We start from the raw sequence: 23,715 nt of genomic DNA, 5'->3' as shown, positions 1-23,715 counted from the left end.
GTAATTCCTGTTACCCTATATATGTATGCGTAACTCAGTAACTTCATCCCTGGCTTTCGTCTGGTAAGGTTCGAGCGATTCTCATGAAGTTAATTCAATAAAACCGCTTCCGACGCACTAAATTTGTTGTTTCCATTCATTTATGGATTGTATACATCTTTTAATTTCAACTACTGATGGTACACATTGATTTTAAAAGTATTTAACTTATAATACTTATTAATACTTACCTGCCAATAAACTGTAATGTTTCTAACTTTTGAACGATCATCTTCTGCATATTCAATAGCTCCCCCAGTGACTCGGGGAGCTAACTTTGCAACTACAAGTACAAAAATATAGATGAATTTTTCCCTGTTAAAGTTTAATGAAAGCTATTTAATTGTAATTCCTACAATTAAATCAAATTAGCAATTTATTAAAGAAATGTGTTTAAGGTAGAGATGAGAGTAAAAACCCTTTTGATCTTTTCCTTTTCTTTAGCAGTAATGTATGTATATTAAATGTATACCAATAGGAAATATAATTTTGAATGTTGATAATATACCTTTATATTTGGTTTTTGATTTAATAAGATAAGAAATACTCACTTTATTCTAATTTGAATCTCTGAGTTGTTTTCTTTGTTTTCTGTCCCTTTGCTTTGTATTTTTTGCATTATCATATAAAGCAGCTATTTATATATCAGTGCGTTATTACTCAAGTGCTTATTTTTGCCTGTTGTTTAGTCTTGTTGGAATTGTTATGATGTTATAGCTTGTCCCCTCAGTTAGAGCACATAGCAGTTTATTTTTTAGTCGAGTAGTGAAGAATAAAAACAAAAGCTTTGGAGAGCATTTATAATTTACTATTTGACATCTAAGAGACATTAATTGTCGAAATGCGCATCTGCTGCATTAAAATTGGCACCGTTTATGTTATATCTAACTCAATATGAAAATACAAACATGACAAGACAAATATGTCTAATTCAATACACAAAATTCATATAAATCAGACAGCAATAGCAAAACAGCAAGAATTATCAAAGACAAACACAAACAATAATTATAAGAATAATAATGCAAATAAAAACAAATAATTTCACAAGAGAGGCGAAAGCTACCAAAGGGACATTCAAACTCATAAGTCTAAACTAAACTGACAACGCCATGGCTAAAAAAGAAAAAAAGACCAACAGACATACAATAGTACACAAAACACAACATAGAAACTAAAGACTGAGCAACACAATGTATAGTAATATTTTATTTTTTTTGTGGAAAAAATAAACATAAAATACATACTTTTAATTAATTATGATAATCAAATTGAAGAGTATCAATTTTTAATAATATTTCGACAATTAAGGAAGTTCGCTTGTCATGTTTTGGAATTTTTGTCAGATTTTCGGAATCCTCTGGTTTTATCCATTTGAATGCCTTAAACAATTTTGCTCATTGACCCCCATTTTTCTTTTTATAAATCTTTTACATGTATAATTATAAGCCATCAGTAAAAGTGTTATACAATCCTTGTTATTTTTTAATAGTTTTTGAGAACTTAAACTTGTCAATGATAAAGCTATGAAAAATGAAGAGAGAACATTTTCCCGCCAAAATTTCAATGGCTAATATCTCGAAAACAAGCACATTGACCTATATTTTATTTTTGCTCTTTTGGTTCCTTTATCAATACCCTATCAATATATACTAGTTGTATGAAAACCTTGTTATTTTGAAACTGAGTAGCGAACTTCCTTAAGAAACTTTATCAACTAATATAAGAAAGATTGATTGATAGATGCTATTAGAAGATAAACACTAATGCCATCTGATTGAAAACGTATTTTACCAAAAAAACAAAAAAAAACCACAAAAAAAAAACAACAAAGGTACGCGTGGCCGTCATTTGATCTTTGGTGGATAGTTGTCGTAGTGGCAATCATGTCACATCCCTAAATGTGTATACTAAAATCAACTCTTACCATCTTGTGCTGTTCTTGTTAGTAGATAAACTGAATCACTTGGTAAACCTATTGGTCTTTGGTGGGTAAATATATCTGTGTAATGGGCGAACACCTCAAACTTATACAAAGAGTATGTTTGTAAGTCCTGAATCAGCACTGATGTATTGAATGTTTTCACCTAAAATTGGATATTGTCTTCATTATAACAACTTCCATTTCTTTTTTATCATTACATGTATAATGTATAATTTTTTTTTAAAATTGGTCCTGTTATATTGATGGATTGATATTTCATATGCTTTGTTTCATGTTGGTTTTTTATTATCGAATACTTTAGTTACATGCCATACTTATAACTGTCCCCTCTTTAGACAAAATTTCTGTCATAAGTCAGGAATATGACAGTCGTTTTCCATTCGTTTTATTGGTTGATATAGTCGATCAATCGTTTAATTGATCGATCGATTGATTGATTGATTGTTGTTATAACGCCATTTTCAGCAATATTGCGCTATTTCGCGGCGGTACATTTTTATTGGTGGTGTAAGCTGGAGTGTTCGGAGACAAAAGAAGGCAAAAACGAGCTGTGTGTCCAATGAACACCATAATGTTGTATCGCCCTTTTCAAATCGATACATTGCAATTGATTATTAGTGTCGAGTGGAAACTCTATGGGCTAAAGTCTTCAGTCTTAATAATCATTTGTGTTTCTATCCATTATAGTTTACAAGATATCAGGTAACACAATCATCATTAAAGGGTATTAATAACATAGGAAAAAGACGAATTATTTCTGACAATTTACTTATTTGTAGATCTTCCTTTAGTGATAATTTCGCTGCAAAAATGTTACACCCTGTCTACTATAGTTTTTGTCAAAATAGGTAAACAAAGTCATTACAGGCCATTTAAACTCTTTCAAGGAATCGATCGACGATTTTGCCTATGCTAAATATGTGTAGATCTTGTTTAGCTGATCATTTGTTATGTTAAAATTTCCTTTTCTAAATCAATTATAGTTTTTTGCCAAAAAAACGCAAAACAATAAGTATAATCGATAGTAATGGTCACGTTTGCCCGCTTGATCAGTAGAGCTACAAAACAGTCAAACATTACATTACATGTCAAAAAGGGGTAAAGAAATCATGCAATTTATTATTTACGGATTTAACTTTGTGTTACTCTCCACAAAGAGGAATCAGTACGTGTCCAATCAACTGATCATGCAATGAATATATATATAAATAAAATCAATTAGACAGAATAAATCCTTTAAACTTGCCGTTCTTGTTCTATTTGTGGTGTATTTGATTGTAAATTCCATTCCATGTTCTCTTGTGTCCCATTTCAGTTCAATTGCCGTTTTATCTCTTTTTAGAACCGTGAAGTTTTCCATTTTATAAGGTTTCCCTGCAAAATATTTGTATGCGTATATTATTCCTGTAAATTAATCTTCACTTCCAAAATTAATAATATGAACAAATATTTGTCGTTACCATATTGCTATATCCGGTCTTTATTTCATAAAACAGATGACTTTAACTTTTTAGATATCTGTTGCAACATTATCACCATTAAAACAATAAAAATATAAATAATAAATTCAAATGATAAATTGTTCAATAAAAACCGTTGGGTTTCTCTAACTAATTGTTTCACATTTTGTCACCCAGAAGCCGGAATAACGCATTGTACGGTATGAGGGTTACACGTTATTGAAAACGTGTGGTGATCTATAGTTAATATCTTTATCATTTGGTCTTTGGTGGATAGTTGTCTCAATTGCAATCATTCCACATCTCCTTATTTTTTTAAATGAGAAAAGATGATCTCAAATCAAACACAAGAAAATCGATCAAATCGTCATTCTAAAACAAAAACTCCAAAAAGGATTCAGTCAATGACATCGGCCATGTTGAATTATTTCTGCATCATATTGGGCTGATCACTTTAATTTGCTAGGCGAGGTTTTACTCAATCAATTATGGTTTCCAAACTAAATCTCAAAATTGGTAATTATCGTCATTCAAAGTCAATATCTAATTTAAGGCCAAGTTTACCTATTTGTAGAACTTATTTTGTTAATCAATTTGCACGAAAGGGACATGCAAAACTCATATTAAAGTCGAGATAAACTGATAATGTAATGGCAAAAAACGAAAGACAATGAAAAATCAAGCAAGTTCACAAAGCGCTACATATATAACTAAAGACATATATATATAAATGCCTCATTCAAGGAATCGACATATGATTTCGTCCATGTGAATTTTTCGTTTATCTTATTTTGCTATTTAAAATTTCTTACAATTGGCCTTTGTCACCTTTTTTATACGAGGGTCACTGAAGATTCTTTTGTAGACGAAACGCGTTTGGCGTACAAAACTTTAATCCCTGACGTCTTTATTAAACATGGTTATTTAAGGGCAGTTTAACCTAAAGAAAGTAGATTGAAGAATTCGCTTATGTTGACTTATTTGTAGATTTTGTTCATTCCTATTTCTTTGAAGATCTTATTTTGTTGATCTATTTTTCTAATTACAGACTTTCTCTAACTTCTATATTTTTTACAAAAAGCAACATTTAGGTAAACATGGTCAGTTACTCCTGAAATAAGTTGTCTGACAATTTTGACCAAATAGCATAATGTGTAAATACATTTACTTGACAAGCGAAACGATTTAATCAACGTAAAACTATTCATTCTTATAAAATGATCAAAATTCTTATCTTTTAAGAGATTTCATTTCACAAACAATTATTTCAATAATAATTGATGATTTGTGCAAGCTGTGTTTACACTTACCCGTTCAATATTGAATATAATGAACTCTGTTTTAGAAAAAAAACGACCTTTTACGGAAATTTTATTTGTTGAGATTTACCTTTTGAAATGTTATGACTTTTTGAGATGACAAGTACATTGTATTTTAAAGCCAGTCAAAGGTTATATCAACAGACCTTTCAGACCTTATAAGGAATTAAAACTTATTTGTACAATAAAATTGTAACACTATAACATAGCAACAACATGCAAGCATGCATGCCTTATATTGATAATTTTTCACATTCTAAGTGTTCCACACTTTTCTTTGTGTCTTTATATCACTTAATTCAGAAGCGTTTCCAACACAAAATATCCGGCATGTTTAATAAATCAAAATCATTTTGGAATACTTAGTATTAGTATTTATATAAACGCAGTCTTAGGTCATTAAATACCAGAATAGTAGTCTTATCATTATCTTGAACGGCGGTATACTACTGTTGCCTTTAATTATCATGTCTTATTACCAATAGTGAAATCGCACGGGGGTTGATGCATGTATAGCAGAGGCTACTGACCCTGTGGACACACTCGGTCTTCAATCGTTTTGGTTCATGCGATTAGCTCGGGTTTTGTTGTCTTACTGGATTTCTGAGTTTTGAACGTCGCTAAACTACTTTTGCCTACTATCAACTTACAAAGCATTATCATTATTATGAGGTTATGTTGACACACGTTGATGCGACACGCGATCGAAATAAATGGATATGTAAACCGAAAAAATGTACACAAACATTCTTTAATGGGTGTTAAATAGAGCAAACATTTATGTTTAGTTGTCAGAAAACGAAAAATAGCAACAACAAACAAGTAAAGTCGTTACAATTTATTGATTAATTATTCTGTCAATAGATAAATTTATCAAAAAAATCATTTAAAAAATAACCTCAATAATTAACACAAGAGAGAAAGAAATTACCAAAAGCTTACGACCTCAAATGAGCATGCATTTGTTATAACTCCGCTTGATGAGTCAATATTTAATAGAATGATATACGCTCATCATTAACGTATGAGCTTAATAAACATCATTTATTGTAGAAGACGGAAACGACTGTCTCATTTATCACAGACAGCCGTGAAAGGATTTATAGTAATATTTAACTTTTCTTCTGTGTGTCTTATTTTACTAAAAGCAAGTATTTCAGTCTTTCAGAGAGTATGTAACAATGATTGGTATACATTTTTGACATTTTTGCCTATTATGTCTGTTTGTTTTGTTCACACATTGTTGTCAATATAATGGAAAATCATGCGACTGTTATACAAGTGAGAGGTTTAGCTAGCTATAAAATCAGGTTTAATCCACCATTTTCTACATAAGGAAATGTCTGTACCAAGTCAGGAATATGATAGTTGTTTTCCATTCGTTCGATGTGTTTGAGCTTTTGATTTTGCCATTTGATAAGGGACTTTCCGTTTTGAATTTTCCTTGGAGTTCGGTATTTTTGTTATTTTACTTTTCAACTGTTTATAAAACTTTGAATTTATTCAAAATACTAAGGATTTTCTACCCTAGGGAAAGATAACCTTAGCCGTATTTGACAAATCCTTTTGGAATTTTGAGATCTCAGTGCTCTTCAACTTTGTACCTATTTGGCCTTTTTAACTTTTTTTATTCGAACGTCATTGTTGATTCTTTTGTAGACAAAACGCGCGTCTGGCGTACAAAATTTTAATTCTGGTATCTCTGATGAATTTATTATAAGCTGCGCCTGCATTGAATAGTTAAGGCGAACTTTTGGTTGAACAAGCTGCAAGATTTTATTCAGAAAGGAAGATGTGTAGTGTAATTGTTCATATAGTTCGTTCATATAGTTCCGTCGGGATCTTGAATTTCTTGCGGGTGGTCATCAGCATTTTAAATAAAATCGTATTGAAGAACTTGTCACTACTATGAAAAAATCAAGTCCTGACTAATCTTAAATTCAAAATATTTTTTCGAATATGAAAATTTATAGTAAGGTAATTTTCTTTGCAACTTATGTGCACACTCTGATCCAATTTTGAAATGAAAAAGTTCTGATACCAATTCAATAACCTTGCGTAGAAACAGGCTTATTGAATAGGGATAAAGTTTCAAAAAAATAGTGCTATACCAAAGTGAATATTTTAGGGTTGACGAAAATCTCATATATTAGATGTAATTCGGCACACTGACGATAATAAGATGATTCTTTTTTTTTCAATTTTTTTTTATTCAACAATAAGATGATTCTAGTCACCCATACGGTTCCTGATCAGGATACAGTCGCATGAAGGTAAGGTACAACCCCGACGGACGACGACGAAGACGGATGTGGAGTAAGAACAACATCTCACGCTAATAGTCTTCTGATACAAGTGAGTAGAAAAAGCTAGATATCAAAGTTTACAAGTTTTACACAGTCAGGATTCTACTTAATCAAAATTATCTCCCCATTAAGGCACGTAACTTTTAATATCCTAAAAATGGTAGCAATTGTAGTGATGATGAGCTGTCAATTTAGCTCTTGAAAACCGATTAATTTATCCATATATCATCATTACGATCCTCATATGCCAGTTGTATTTTAAAAGACAAATGTATCGTTCAATGTACTTTTATGCATTTGGTCAACTTAAAACTATTGTCTGATCGGTTGTCAGGGAGGATTTTCGATTGTTCAAAAATATTTAAAAAAATTATAATTAAATATTTCGTGGAAAGGCAGACTAAATATTTTCAGAGGTTGAAGACTAATTACCCTAGATAACACGCACAAAATGAAATTTTTGTGAAGTTATGCATTTTTAAGATCTACTTGTAAAGTCTGTCGTCAAGTACTTTTAGTAAAAATTTGTTATTCGAACACACCGACTCTGTTGTTTGTTAGAAAGGTATTGCACTTGACCCATATATTTCATTTTTTAAGTACTGTAAATTTCTAATGTTATTATATCAACCTATAGCCTAAATATATAAAAATAATAGAATCTGAAGCGAGATGATGTATCAAATATTTTTCTTTTATACGTTTTCAAGACAGAATAGTCAACTCAAACACGTCTGAACATAAAAAGGTGTACTCAGCTTTCTCTTTTCGATGAAATTATTGCCCATTTTGGGGATTTTTCCCAAAAAACTGTCGTCGGGGGCCGAGATGCAAATTAATACTTAAAAAGATCAATCTATTATCTTTCTTTGGATTTTTTTTCGGCGGAATTTATGCTTATGCACAAAAAAGATCCACATGTGTTTGCACCTACCACAATCGACTGTTTTGTGAAAATTTGTCTATAATTTAAAAGTTTACAAATATCTTGAAGCTCCATAACATAATTTAAGTAAAAACACATATATATGATGCATACAATCTTTAATTATGAACATTTATTAAACTTTTAAGGCCCATAGAAACAGATGTAAAAATTCAAATTTACCAACTTGGCCTTTTTTACCTTCTCTAATAAAGGGTTCCATTTCTTATCTTTAATTTCAACTGTGTTTCCGCCTGTATAGTCGAAAGAATTGTAATCTAATGTGAGTATGCAATCCTCTTGAGAACATGATCCCGACATGATTTTACCAGATTATGATCGACTTATCTTTAAACAGGTGAATATCAAAGGTGTTGAAAAAAAGTTATCAATGAGAAATGACAAAAATCCAATTTAAATACCTTTCAATCAAACATGCATAAGTTGGGGGTTTTTTTTGGAAATTTATCAACAAATTGTTTCATTACTTTGACAATTACGTAACTAAATGTTGTATTTCTCATTTTCACATGCCTAATAAATATTTCAGTATAAAGAAACTCTAGCCAATAAATCATTTCTATTGTGTCATTTATTTATTCAAAATAATGTCAATGCGATAACAAGTATTTTAGGGACAAACAACAGCATGAAACCTATGAAGTAATTCACAAGGTAATCGTTAAAACTCCCTCTCAGCGTAAACATGGTAAAGACAACCTTATATCAGTGCGTCTCATTATTTATTACTAAATGATTTTGGTTACATGTTTATCTTGTTAAATTTCATTCTCTTTTGTACATCCTAAACTTTAAAGTTCTTAAATCATTCGGTATGATATGACACTTAGAATTTATCATTATAATAATTCTAAAAAATTTATAGATATACAAAATAGTAACTTTTTTTCATTTACAACTTTAACATAAAGGCGGACATATTTTCGATATATATATTAATGAACACTGATTTACCAAGAAGAATGTGCACTTTTATACTAGTAAAATGCATAATATTATCCAATGAGCATGTTACAAGACAACTTATGAATAATTAAAAAAGGAAAGGATCCGATAAAGATACAAATGAGACAGCAAATTAAATCCTCAGAAAAAACATTAGACGAAACATATTGGCAGATGCAACATAACAAACATCTTAAGCTAAACAATAGAAAAATTTGTTGACGTTAATATATTTAATTGTTGCATTTTATAAGGGTGGGTTGTGGTTGGATCAGAGGTGTTCGGCTATCGAAAGTAATGTTGTGTTCGTTTAAATAAGGTCATGGGCGCAGGAAAAGTTTTCGTAAAAATTCAAAACCACAGTTGGCACGTGAGCGCAAACGTAATAACTTCTATGTCAGTTGGTCTCTGGTGGAGAGTTGTCTCATTGGCAATCATATTACATCTTATTATTTTATATGATAGTTTATTTCTCCTCACGTTAACATTATTACCCATTTTAAGGCTTGTTTCCCAAAATATCGTTGCCGGGAGCAGATATGCAAATTCGTGCAAGTTAATGCCTTAAAAAGATCTATCATTATCCTTTCTGTATATTTTTTTCCAATGGAATCTATGGATGTGCATCTTGATTATGAAAATTGATTTGCCGCTTCCGAAATCGGCTGTTATTTGTCTTTGATTTAAAAGATTAATCATATCTCATAGCTCCATACTTTAATTTGTTTATAAATACGTACTAGTATATAAGATGCACACAATTTTACATTATAAAGCTGCATTTAACTTTTAAGGACCATAGAAACAGATGTAAACAATCTGAATATGCCAAATAGGCTGTTTTACCTTCTATGATAAGGGGTTCTATATCTTTTGTTTAATTGTAACTGGATATCAGCCTAATGTATGATCACTTCATAAATTTCCAAGCTATAATTAAAGCTGAGATCAGAAAAAAAGTGGTTATAATGTAATCATTTGTTGCATTGTGCTAAGTGTTCAGCATTTTTGTGCTATTTTTTTCATGAATATGATGCTGATCGACATAAAAAATAAAAACAACACTTTTAAATTTCATGCGTCCGAAGCGCTTTTCTGGATGTGCATTCATCAGGAACGCTCAAAGCCGAATATTTGAAAACCAAGGCTGTAAAGGAACCGAAATAGTTGAAGACCCACTAGATCAAGAGGGACCTAAAATAATAGCCAAATCCATCTTAGGTCAACTTTACCTGAGGGAGTTGAAACATTAGTTTCTTGATAATTTCTAAATTTATAAACGGAAAATTAAAGACAGGTCTTTTTATAAACCATGTCAGTACCGAAGTACTGACTATTGATCTGATGATACCCTCAACATTTATCCTTGTATGAATTAATATTTTAAATTGCCAATAAACTTACTTTTTTTTTGTTTACTTAACTTGACATTGATAAATTTGGATTTCGCTTTAATGGGATAACAATAGTACGCAATAAAATGCGTTCAACTTTGTTACAATGATTGATTTGTTATCACTAAAATGTCCTACGGTGAATGTCGTAATGTATAAGAAAACTTCATCAATGATACCAGGTTTTTTATGTTGTAATGTTTTCAGGTAAGGGTGAAGGTTAGCGCCTGTTAAAACATTTAGGCCCGCTGCATTTGTATGCACCTTTCCTAAGTCAGGAGCCTGTTGTTCAGTGGTTGTCGTTTGTTGATGTGGTTCATAACTGTTTCTCGTTTCTCGTTTTTCATATAGATTACACCGTTGGTTTTCCTGTTTCAATTGTTTTACACTAGTCATTTTGGGGCATTTATAGCTTGCCATTCGGTGTGAGCCAAGGCTCCGTGTTGAAGGCCGTACTTTGACCTATAATTATTTACTTTTTACACATTGTGACTTGGATGGAGAGTTGTCTCATTGGCCCTCATACCACATCTTTTTATTTCTGTTATATTTTGTACACCAGACGCGCGTTTCGTCTACAAAAGACTCACTAGTCATAAGAAGATGATGAACACCGTACACATGTGCTAAATATTTTACAAATATTAATGAATATCATTAATTAATTTGAGAACAGAAAATAAATTACCATATAAAGATCCAATATAACCTCCTTGTATCTCTGTTGTGGTTGTAGCGTCCAATCTTGTGTTTGTGACATTTATTCTGAAGAAACTGGAGTGTCCATATATATTCCCTGTTATGTTTTCACACTTAGTTTTATCAAGTATATTGGAACAATCGTTTCGGTAAGGTTTCTTGCTATTACTTTTCCTGTTCAAAGTAAAACATAATAAAATTAGGACCCCTGATACGCAATTGATTTATTCTTGTTTACAAGTATGTATGAAAAAGGTCAGCAAATAGAAAGAGAGCGTATTCATTCAGACAATTATCTTTATTATTTTCATTTTTAAAATATTCTGTGATTAACAATAATAATACTTATAATGAAAGAAATAATAATATTAATACTTGGTCAATGTCCAACTCATATGTAAATTAAAGAATTTAGTAATTTTGATGCCAACATAGTTAAATGATATTTTTAAATTGCAATAATTGCTCATCTGTTGGAAGGCCAGGGGTAAATGTATTGTCCTTACACGATCAGAATTGAAAAATTCAACTAGATTTTCCAAATACGTAGCAAAAATGTTTGAAAATATACAATTTTTATAAAATATTTAACTTAATATAAAGGACATGAAAAACACATACCTAAAAGGAGCATTAGCTGTCAAATTCATGTTCACCGATTTGACTCAAATTCTCATATTTGATTAATTACATACTAAAACATATATCCAAATTATAAAAAGTCTAAAATAAATTTACGATGCATGTACTCGATATTATATATCAGCATTTCGTGTGTTACTTAGTCTAGACTCCATCAAATTAACCATCGAGGTGACCTCCGAAGACTGCCGACGGTCACATAACCCGATATAAACATATATATAGATATATATAAATAGCGAACACGTGCAATTGGATTTTTCTATTTCTGTTTGATTTCATATCATAGGTTAAAAAATATGTGAATCGTCTTATTTACCTGTATAAGAATGAGTTTTGGTGGATCGAATCAGTCAACCGAATGGTTCACCCTTGTTTCACTTTCAATGTTGACATTCTTTTTCTTATAATAACTGAACACGCCTAGTTTATGTGTAACCCATCTCTAGCTAAGGGGTTAAATTGAAGATCACATGAATACGGATTCAATGAGGTATAATTATTCACTTGCAAGTGAATAATTCATCAGCGATGTTTCTTATCTTATTTTGACAACATTGAACCAAACTGGTTGCAAAAAGCGAATTATAACTTTACTATTTCACTTTCATTAATGATTGAATACAAAAATACTTTAATATATTTTCTATATCTTGTATCTAATGCCCCTTTAAACATGCACCTAATTTATAATTTAAATACGCATTTGATTTGTAAGACAGTACTTGCTTTTTAAAATACACAGACGTCTAGCTGTGTATATTTGTTTGAATTGTACAAGTTGTGTTTTTTTTAAAGTCATATACGAGTACATTCAAATCCCGTAAAGGCAATCGAAAATCTAAATTTAATGACAAATAACGCCATAACCAATAGAATATAATATAAAAAAGTAAAACAATAATCAACAAACCAATAAAGAATAAGAATAATGCTCACTAGATCATTAAATTTGTCGATTCAGGAAATCGCATGATATGGGTTCAGATTCTAGTTTTGCTTAAATTGTTAAAGTTCACAACATGCACGCTAAGTTTCAAGTTGATGTGACAACAACTGTATTGCAGACTAAAATAAATAGATTTGGTCCTTTTTGGTCATATAGCTCTCAAACTATTTCGGTTCTTATATATCATTGGCTTTCAAATATACGGCTTTGTGAGTTCCTGATGAAGGTAAATCCGGAAAAACACTTCGGACGCAGGATTTTTTTTTTATATTCCAAAATGATAAAGCTTCTTTCCCTTCTTCTAATCTTTCATCTATATAAGTTTCTTTACAATCAAGTAAGGGAGAGTCAATTGATAATCCGTAAACCGGATTTTTTATTTTTTTACTAATTGCATCAGCGATGAACTGTGACCATATATTGACCTCGAACTGAACAGGCTTCTTTCAGTTTATCAGCCATCTGTATAAGTTTCATTTCAAACAAGCAAGGAATACTCAAGTGACACACCTGGAAAAATTATTCGAACACACGAACGGAAGGACGGTCGAAAGGAAGACGGACGGACAATACGATAAAACGGAAATCCATACATGTACTACTGCCGAAAACATTCAAGTGGCTCCTGGAGTGTAAATCTTATGATTAAACGTTTTCGCTGATGAGGTATGACAAAGGATAGTACAAAATTGTGACTACGACAATCTGAATATTTCCCTTGTTCATTTGTGCCACAAACATTTTTTAACTATCAACCAAATCAACATTGCAACATTAAACTTTAAAAGGAAGAGGCTACCAAGTCGTAAATGAGAAATATAAATCGGAAAAAAACCGATAACATGATGGGCAAAAGACATCCCCAACACACACAAAACAACAAAAAACCCACATACACACAAAAAATAAAAACGTTATCTAACACGGAAAACTGGAGATTGAGCAACAACGACATCACTAAAGCAGTAGATGCGGTAAAGACCTTATTTGCGGATGTTGATGACGACACGACGCGTCAAATGGAATTTCCTTGCAAAACAAAGTCAACTCTGATTCCACTATTTGAAGGAATGGTTGGATAGATGGATGATTAGATTTAACCAAAATATATATTACTGAGAGTGCGGTATTCAATGGCAAGCGTATTTATTATAAAAATACGAAGATGTGGTATTATTGTCGATGAAACAACTCTCCATCATAGACCTAATGACGTAGAAGTTTACAACTATAGATCACCGTACGGCCTTCAACAATGAGCAAAACCCATACCGCATAGCAAGCTATTACAAGATTGTTTTCTTTCGTTTTATTTTGATCAAACAACACTTCATCCAGTAGATCTTCATTATCATTTAGATTTTGTATTTAGTAGTGGCTGTGGGTAAACCAAACATATTGATAAATTTATTGTGACAGTTTCAAAACAATTTAATGTACTTTGGAGCTTAAATATTGATTTAAGAGAAACCGTCTAGAAAATATTTACTTGACGCTTATAAGTCCTGCACTACAATATGCATCTGAAGTTTCAAATAATTGTGAGCAAATGAATTTTGATAGACTGGAAAAGGTCCAACTTGAAGCAGTGTGAACTACTGTCGGACTATTTAACATTAACTCGATTGATATTGAGAATGGGTGGGAAAAATACAAAACCAGAGGAATGTGAAAAAATTATATAGGTGTAATCAGGCACCTGACTATTTAACAGATCTTGTGCAACCTAAAGTCGATAAAAATATAATTTGCGTAATAATTAAATTATTGCACAAACAGCAAGTGGGTTAATCATCAATAATCTTTATTCTAAGCTTAAGTCACATGTTAAGGAAATAATCGGATTTGAGATTGCGTCAACTTCTAACTTTCACAAGCTTCATACCCAAAGAGCAACAAAAATACTTCCAGCTAAAAAAGCAAAATAAATTTACTACGGAGATCGATATATGAACGTTCTTCACACAGAATTAAAAATTAGACGTTGTCCCTTGTAACTGTTTATCATATTTGTTTTTCGTTTGTTTTGTACATAAATCAGGCCGTTGGTTTTCTAATTTGAATCGTTTGACATTTTGTTGCGATATGGCCTTTTATAGCTTGCTATGCGATTTAGGTTTTTGTTCATTGTTGAAGGCCTTACCTCAACCTACAGTTGCTAATATCTACGTCACTTTGTTCTGATGCATATATTTGTCTCATTGGCATAACACACCTCCGTATTTTTTAGTAGTTAATTTTAAAAATGACGATTTATTCAAATATTGCACTACATGGAAATAAGCTCCTTACTACTAAATTTGTTTTTTAAATGTTCATAAATATATAAAAATATACTGGATGTGTTCCTTCGCACTAACAAACCAATGTTATGATACTAAATACACACACCTTTAGCATGGAAATATTCATATCTGTCACCTTTTATCGTAAATCGTAAATCGTAGATTCGGACACCTCAAAATATAGACTAAGCGAGACATCTTACTTATATAGATTTCTTATTGTAACTAAGTCAAGAAGTACATTTCACTCAGATGACGTTACAATGGAAAGCGGCATCACAAATGTTGAAGTTGAATATCCTTTTAATCAATTCTCATTATTATTCATTGAAGTACAAGTTATTTTGATGCGTATAAGAATATGTACCTGTTTTTACAGTTTCAATGTTAAACATAAGGAAATTTTATACAAATATCCTCAGCCTTTCCCCTTATTGTCTTATATATTACATTTGAGTACTTAATAGATAGGGGATTACCCTAAGCAATGCTAGCAATGATTTTCCTAAAACAAGTATTTAGGTAAAGATATTAGTTAAAACAAGTACAAATATCGAGCTATTCAAGCACACCTTCCAGGGTACGTTCGACTTAAGTGACTCAGCATGCGTATTTTTTTTTTTTATTGTAAAGGTTGTTTAAGACGTTTGTCAATAAAAAAGCTAGCACAACGTGAACAAACAAATGACTAATCTATGTTTAAATTGCCATAACAAAAATCTCTGTAATAAATTCTGTGGATTTTCTGTAAAATTCTTAGCTTGATTTGCCAAAAATCCCCGTTTTCTATTAAATGCATTGAAGTAACAAATATTATTGCTGTGAACGGCGTTTCCCTTTTGAATATGAATAAAATGCCACGTCTCTTATGTTGAATTTTTGGCTGTTTTGATATTATTGGATTTTGAAAATTTCGTAATACACAGGTCTACATAAGTGGTCATAAACCTTAAATCGGTATATGAATTGCATGTGAACTGAATATAAAAACAAAAATGCAAAAGGTGTGTATGATTTCCTGTGTTTAGTCATAGACTGACAAAGTATTGTCAAGCTACATGCTTTTCTCGTTTCATTTTGTAGGACTTCATACGTGTGGAAAAATTATATACAATTTTAATTTCTTCTAACGTACATTTCTTTGAAAATTATGATTTACGGGAGAAGAAATTATAGGTGTCTAATTCGTTTGTATAGTTTATGAAAACACGTCAGTTCTTAAATTTTCATGAATGACCGATTACATACTTCGACATTATCCTAACTTTAAAACATTGTTATAAAGGTTAAAAAATCTTATTTGAAAATTAGATATAAAAAAGCACCATATCGCGACTTATCTCATCTACTCCTTTTACCATAAGAAATCCACTAAAATGCTTAGTTGTTTCCTACTCATAGGCAGTTCTCTGGTAGGTAAAACAATCTCTTTATAACATCACAACTGTGAACAAATATTAGGTTGAATATAAGATCATAATAAACGCGTTGTATAGCAGTTGGATGTGCTATCTAGCGGAGTAAATACATCTTTTTATGAAATCCCATTTAAGTTTTTATAACAACGGTACAGGCAGGCGGGATTTGTTAATGACCAATCACGCAGGTCAATCTGTAGTTACAACGCCACGGTAATAAAATGGCATAAGACAATGTCATTTGCGAAGCAGATTTGCGGCTGTAACGAAACCTGCAAACCAAGTCACCGAAAGTCATAGCAGAAAGATAATTAATGCCAGAGATGTTTCCCGTATACTGAATTGCCTCAGAATTGCCTGCACAAAACCATTTTAAGGTTTACAGTTAATATGCATAATTGCCAGAACAGACTGAAATGGTAGAGTCAGAAACATAATCAGAAGTGGGGGACTTTCCATTAATCATTTAAGTATTGGTTAGAGACGACAGTTATTGCTTTCGATGTGGACACACAAATTAATTAGGAGAAAATCAGATTCAGAATATTCAACATTGAACATTGAACATGACGTAATCAGTTTAACTTTGAAATTGCAAACTTTATTTAGACGATGAAGTGATAAATGAATTTATGTTTCTATGTGTATTTTACAAGTATTGCATGTTTGAAAATGGAAAAGAAAAAAAAAAATTTTTGTTGTGTTTTTAAGGTCCGTCAGTATACAAGTCTAGTAGTAAATGTTTTACAGCTTAAATCTAGCTTGTCCATGATAATAGTGAAATAATCTCATATTGGATCTCAATAAGAAAGTAATAAGTCTTACCATTCTAATGAAACATCGATGTCCCTTTGGGTTCTATATTCTACAGGGTGTTTCCAGAAGCACTGTAATGAACCTGCCGCCATACCCTCCCAAACACAAGAGAAATTTACAATTTCTTGTGGATAATCTGCAAAGGTATCACAAACGTGTTGTTGATGTATATGAAAATATTCCTTTGCAAATGTCTCGTATGTACTTGCTTCTATAAAATGTACAACATGTTTAATACATATATATGAAAATAAAATTATAGTTTGTCTCTTCAAGTTTTCATTTCTTAATAGTGTCACGTTTTGAAAACCGTTCGGTAACCTGTTGATGACAATATTGTGCTTTAGTCTTTATTGGAGGAATAAAGCCTACCTTTTGAATAAAAGAATACCAAAAATTTAAAATGCATTGTTCAATATTTTCTATATTTTGAAAATATGAGCTATATTTATAGCATATCATTATACATGCAAAAACTTAGTATTAAAGTAAAAATCACATGGCGTTATATAAGAGTTGAACACATGTTATAATATTGATCATACCAAAATTATAACCTACAGTGAGATTATTTACATTTTTTTATTTATATATTTTCTATATATTACATTTTAAAACAAATCTTGCACGCCTTTCGTGTCATTTGAATAACTAAAACCCGTTTAATTCAACTTTTATGTATTAAAATTGTTTTTTCTTTCGACTGGTTAATGTATTTATTAGAGGCTTTTATTTAATATTCTCTACTAATTTCAACTCATTGCTTTTGCTTGTTCTGTGCCTGTTTGCTGATATGTTTTTGATAGTCTGAGGTCAATAACAAAGCAAAGCACAAAACAAATTTGGATGTATTTTAAAAAAAGAAAATAGGTATATTTACGTTTTGGCATTGAACTTATACGTTGTCCTTATGCCTTCTTTTGATTAAAAATAGAAACATTCTATCCTGAAGTGTAGTTTGGCAAATACGATGAATTATAACATGCGCATTTTGACAACACATGTCTCTTAAGTGATGCTCGAGGCCAAAATATTTCAAAATCTAAAACTTATCAAAAAGTGAAAAACTAATCACAAAATGAAGAGCTTATTAACTAAAAAAGACAAAAGATATGGCCACAGCTGGGCATGGAATAACAGCTTTGCATGAGGGCGATACATTCCTTAATTTGAAATAGTTTCTAAAAAAATTAGGAATTAAATGAATGCTTTATAACAATGTTCATGCATATTTGATTAAGCTAAACATTGTTTTAACAACTGATATTTCATTTGTTTTTGTTGGTATATGTAGGATTTAATAATGTCCCCCATGGAATAATGTTCATGTCCACCGGACAGCATTTCATAGTAAATACTGTCCATGGACAATATTTACTTATTTAAATGTGTCCCGGACACAATTTCCTATGAAAATATGTCCTCAGGTATGAAAAAGTGTCCATGAACATGGACATTATTTAATACTATAATTCTGTCTAGGTGCACATTTTTTCACAGGACATTATGTCTGACAGAAAATATTTTGATATTATAAAAGTATTAAATGATATCCATTGCCTTTTTATTATTGGACGTATTTTAACATATAATTGCGAACTTTAATACATTGTTACTTTGACAGAGAGATGTCTCATTGGCACTCATACCATCCTTACCTTCTTATTTATATTTTTTAATATATATATACATGTATAAAAATTTTAATTCAAACAAGTAACAGATGCTGTTCAGTATTATTTTCCTTGGAAGACACAAAAACCGAAAAATTTGATTTGAATTTTTTGCACTGCTACTGCTACTAGCTAATTAATGCAACTGACTGAATAATCCTGACAAAGATTGAAAATTAACACGTGCACCAAGTTCATGAGACGGTTAAGAAAACATTGCCGTCTCGACCACAGACATCATAAATCTAGTAATAAAATGTGTATCGTCCACCTAAATAAATAATGGATTTTTGACAGAAGCCGAGTCGGACAGAACATGAAACACTAATATAAACATCAATTAAAAATTTCTAACTAAAAAAAATTGTCCTGTGTAGGTGGACCATATTCCATAGCTGTAAAATGCTGTCCACTTAGGGGACAAGATTTCATGGCAATTGACATTATTTAATTCCAAAATTCTATATTTTCTTTTGCCTTCTTCTCATAATAGATATAGTAAAGTTCGTCACATTTGATATTAAACTTTACACACTTCCTTCTTATTGTCATTAGCATTAGCTGGGTATTTCTTAGAACTTAAATGTCTCTATATTCACTTGCATCCAATGCTTGTTTACATTTGTATAATAATCAATTTCTAATCAATCGTTCAGATTTTATTAAAATTTAAGTATAATAAAACTTTTTAATGACCTTTGTATTACTTCCCTTGGAGGACACAATTTAATAGCAACTACTATGAAAAACTTGTCCTGTGGGTGGACACTATTTCATAACTTTTGCAGTAAAAATCTGTCCACTTAAGGGACAATATTTCATGGCAATGGACATTATTTAATACCAAAATTCTATCAAAAACTGTCCAGGTGGACACTTTTTTACAGGACACTATTATGTCTTACATATACGTATTTTAAATATTGAGATAACGTTGTTTTTATTTTCGTCGATATTTTATTAGTGGTTATCATTTATATTCCCCATACAACTCTATAAGAATCTGTATCTTTTATACACAAATACTCCCAGTTCACATGCATAGGTATAACCAGGACTTCCACGAAAATAGGCATCCCGCAAAAACAAAAAAATCAACAGTATATAATATTGAATATGTTTGAATATGAATTAATCTGATAAAAATACAATAAAAACAAATCTTAATGATCACTCAAAAGACCTAGTTATTAGCAAGTACCGGGTGTTATAACTGATGGAGTTAAAGTCATTCAATACAACACTGAATTTAAAAGAAAACCGATCAAACATAAACTTTTCACACACACACAAACACACAGAGGGAGAGGGGACGTGAGCTAGTAAGTGAGAGAGAGAATTAATTCCCCTTTTCATACATTTTTCAACTTCTGCATCATCAAATGTTTTATTTTTCCTTTTCCAATTATGTCTGCTTCTGACGACTGCTGCATTTGTACTGCATTATTAAATGCAGGTAGTGTATATGAAATACTTTTAAGGGCACTTGAATGTAAATTCAGAAAATTCATATTTTTTTATTATAAAAAACTTTCAAGTGAACTCACAATAAAAAAAATTTCAAGACCATTACCTAGAACGAAGTCTAAAATTCTTAAAACTTATTCAATAAACTACAATTGCACTTAAATTATTAAACAAGGGTATGAATAACTAAAAAAAACAGATACTTTGACAAATATGCATGCAGGCTATTTGGTGCAAATTTTAAATATAAAATTTGGTGCTAATGATATATCTTTAAGGTAGCAGGTTGTGCAAACAGACTGCAGCCATACAGTACAAGCATTGGTTGAGATTCAACAAAAATTGTTCAGTATTTACTTTATTTATTTAAAACAGTTTATGAATTGAAAGATGTAATGCTTGCCATTGACACGTATCAGGAGACAGGATAAAAATGGTTTTGGTTTAAATTGTTCATGAAAGTTGACCACTCCATTTTATTCTGATTCATTTTCATTCATTTCCCTCTTACTACATTTTCAATTTAATTGAACAATAAGGAAAACGTAGCCTTTCTTTCAAAATTCCATATCCCATGCATACTTACAGTCTATATACAACAATTCAATCTTTCCAAGCACGATAGATGCATTTGTTTTTGTTTTGCAGTAGAAATTATTCCTTATGTCATCAGTTGTAACAACATGTTGTAACACTGTTGTTGATTGGTCAACTACTATTAAATTGTCGTTTTTTAGTTTACTACCGTCTCTTTCGAAGTACAAATGACTGGAATTAGCTTCTTCATAAGATGAATGTAACTGACATGTCATATTAACAGTACTGTTGATAAATACATTACAGCTTTCTACCCAGAATTCTGAAAAGAAACTTTCAGTGTCAATTATAATGCATCAAAGTGATATAGATATACGATCTTGAAAATATGACTATAAGAAGTTGTTGATATGAGGAATACATTATCTAGACTACAAAAAAACACAAAAATAAAAGAATGTGTGTAACGACACGAATTCTCCCGCTCAAGCTTTGCAATTTTCCAAGTTAAAAAGGGCCATAACTCTAGAACGGTAAATGACTCACTACCTAAATTCCAACTCTGTCTGCGTCTTGTGGTTCTCATCATTGTGTATGTTTTTCATAAAATTTGGATGATGCAAACTAAAGTTAGAGTGCGGAAACGAAAAGGGGACGGACGGAAGAACAGACGGACGCGTTACGTTATTTGAAAGTCAAAAAATGACAATCTACAAAACAGATATTGACAACTGAAATGATTTAGATTAAGGAAACCATAACATTTGGTAATACATAAGCTAACACGTCTATCGTATGCAGTTAAACACATTCATGGACCGAATAATAATAATAAAGCACTTATGATGCGAGTCCATGGAACCTTTATATGGAAGTTCTTTAATTGGTATTTTTATTTGTGCTTTCTTGAGCGGCAGTTTTCAACCTACGGCTGTGGTATATTTCTGTCTTTAACTCTCATTTTTTTAAGTTAGTTATCATAATAAGGATTCAGATTCTCTGCTTCAGAAATAAGTTTACTATATTTTAAACGGGAAAACCAACGGTTTAATCTATATGAAAAACGAGAAACGAGATACACTTATGAACCACATCAACAAACGACAACTACTGAACATACACAGTACATACTACTGATATTAGTACACATACACAGTACATATACTACTGATATTAGTACACATACAAAGTACATACTACTGATATTAGTACACATACACAGTACACACTACTGATATTAGTACACATACACAGTACATATACTACTGATATTAGTACACATACACAGTACATACTACTGATATTAGTACACATACACAGTACATACTACTGATATTAGTACACATACACAGTACACACTACTGATATTAGTACACATACACAGTACATATACTACTGATATTAGTACACATACACAGTACATACTACTGATATTAGTACACATACACAGTACACACTACTGATATTAGTACACATACACAGTACATATACTACTGATATTAGTACACATACACAGTACATACTACTGATATTAGTACACATACACAGTACACACTACTGATATTAGTACACATACACAGTACATACTACTGATATTAGTACACATACACAGTACACACTACTGATATTAGTACACATACACAGTACATACTACTGATATTAGTACACATACACAGTACACACTACTGATATTAGTACACATACACAGTACATACTACTGATATTAGTACACATACACAGTACATACTACTGATATTAGTACACATACACAGTACACACTACTGATATTAGTACACATACACAGTACATACTACTGATATTAGTACACATACACAGTACATACTACTGATATTAGTACACATACACAGTACATACTACTGATATTAGTACACATACACAGTACACACTACTGATATTAGTACACATTCACAGTACATACTACTGATATTAGTACACATACACAGTACATACTACTGATATTTATCTGTTTTTGTGTTTTTGAAGCATTTCGTTAGTGCTCTACGGAAATCAACTTGCATAATTATGATTATTATTAGAAATCTTCAAACAACAATTTACTCCAGAATATTAAAATAAGAAAGAGGTAAATAGTACCGATATTGTAGTGTATGATTCGCATGCTCATTTTCCTACACAATGTAACTAAGATCAAATGTATAAATTCATTAAAAACATACAACACAAAGAAAACCTGATGGAATCGCAAGAACTCCAAAGGAGCGAGAACTGTGTGCCAACAGGGTAAGTGTATATGAGCGAGAACGGTGTGTCAACAGGGTAAGTGTCTGCATGCTATAGAGCGAGAACGGTGTGTCCACAGGGTAAGTTTCTGCATGCTATAGAGCGAGAACGGTGTGTCAACAGGGTAAGTGTCTGCCTTCTATAGAGCGAGAACGGTGTGTCAACATGGTAAGTGTCTGCCTGCTATTGAGTGAGAACGGTGTGTCAACAGGGTAAGTGTCTAGGAGCGAGAACGGTGTGTCAACACTTTAAGTGTCTAAGAGCGAGAACGGTGTGTCAACAGGGTAAGTGTCTGCCTGCTATAGAGCGAGAACGGTGTGTCAACAGGGTAAGTGTCTGCATGCTATAGAGCGAGAACGGTGTGTCAAAGGGCAAGTGTCTGCCTGCTATAGAGCGAAAACGTTGTATCAACAGGGTAAGTGTCTGCCTGCTATATGCACCACCCTCCAATCAAATCCATTCATAGTCATAATAATGAAAAGAACACACTTGATAAATTTACAGATCAGATGACTATTCTAGTGTTTAGTTCGTAGTATAGACGGTTTGATGTTGAATTTAGTCGTTCTTCCTCATAGTTCTGTTGGGGCATGCTTTTTTAAGGTCAGGAGCA

The 23,715-nt window shown here is 31.5% G+C and overlaps 1 protein-coding gene across 2 annotated transcripts in view; it reads right to left on the bottom strand.

Annotated features, from left to right (window-relative positions):
- The window catches only part of LOC127708670 (uncharacterized), a 117,553-nt gene that overhangs the window by 13,719 nt on the left and 80,119 nt on the right, over window positions 1–23,715 (bottom strand). For both annotated transcript variants that reach the window (XM_052213952.1, XM_052213880.1), the window contains exons 3-8: window positions 20,890–21,162; window positions 17,173–17,299; window positions 11,043–11,227; window positions 3,231–3,358; window positions 1,967–2,126; window positions 231–322 (exon numbers count right to left, since the gene is read on the bottom strand). In XM_052213952.1, coding sequence (XP_052069912.1) covers window positions 231–322; window positions 1,967–2,126; window positions 3,231–3,358; window positions 11,043–11,227; window positions 17,173–17,299; window positions 20,890–21,162 — 965 coding nt within the window. The remainder of the gene's footprint in view (window positions 1–230; window positions 323–1,966; window positions 2,127–3,230; window positions 3,359–11,042; window positions 11,228–17,172; window positions 17,300–20,889; window positions 21,163–23,715) is intronic.

Source organism: Mytilus californianus, unplaced genomic scaffold, assembly GCF_021869535.1.
Source record: "Mytilus californianus isolate M0D057914Y unplaced genomic scaffold, xbMytCali1.0.p SCAF_1, whole genome shotgun sequence".
Lineage (NCBI taxonomy): Eukaryota > Metazoa > Mollusca > Bivalvia > Mytilida > Mytilidae > Mytilus > Mytilus californianus.
Note: the sequence above shows the minus strand (reverse complement) of the source record. Positions and strands in the feature narration are given on the sequence as shown.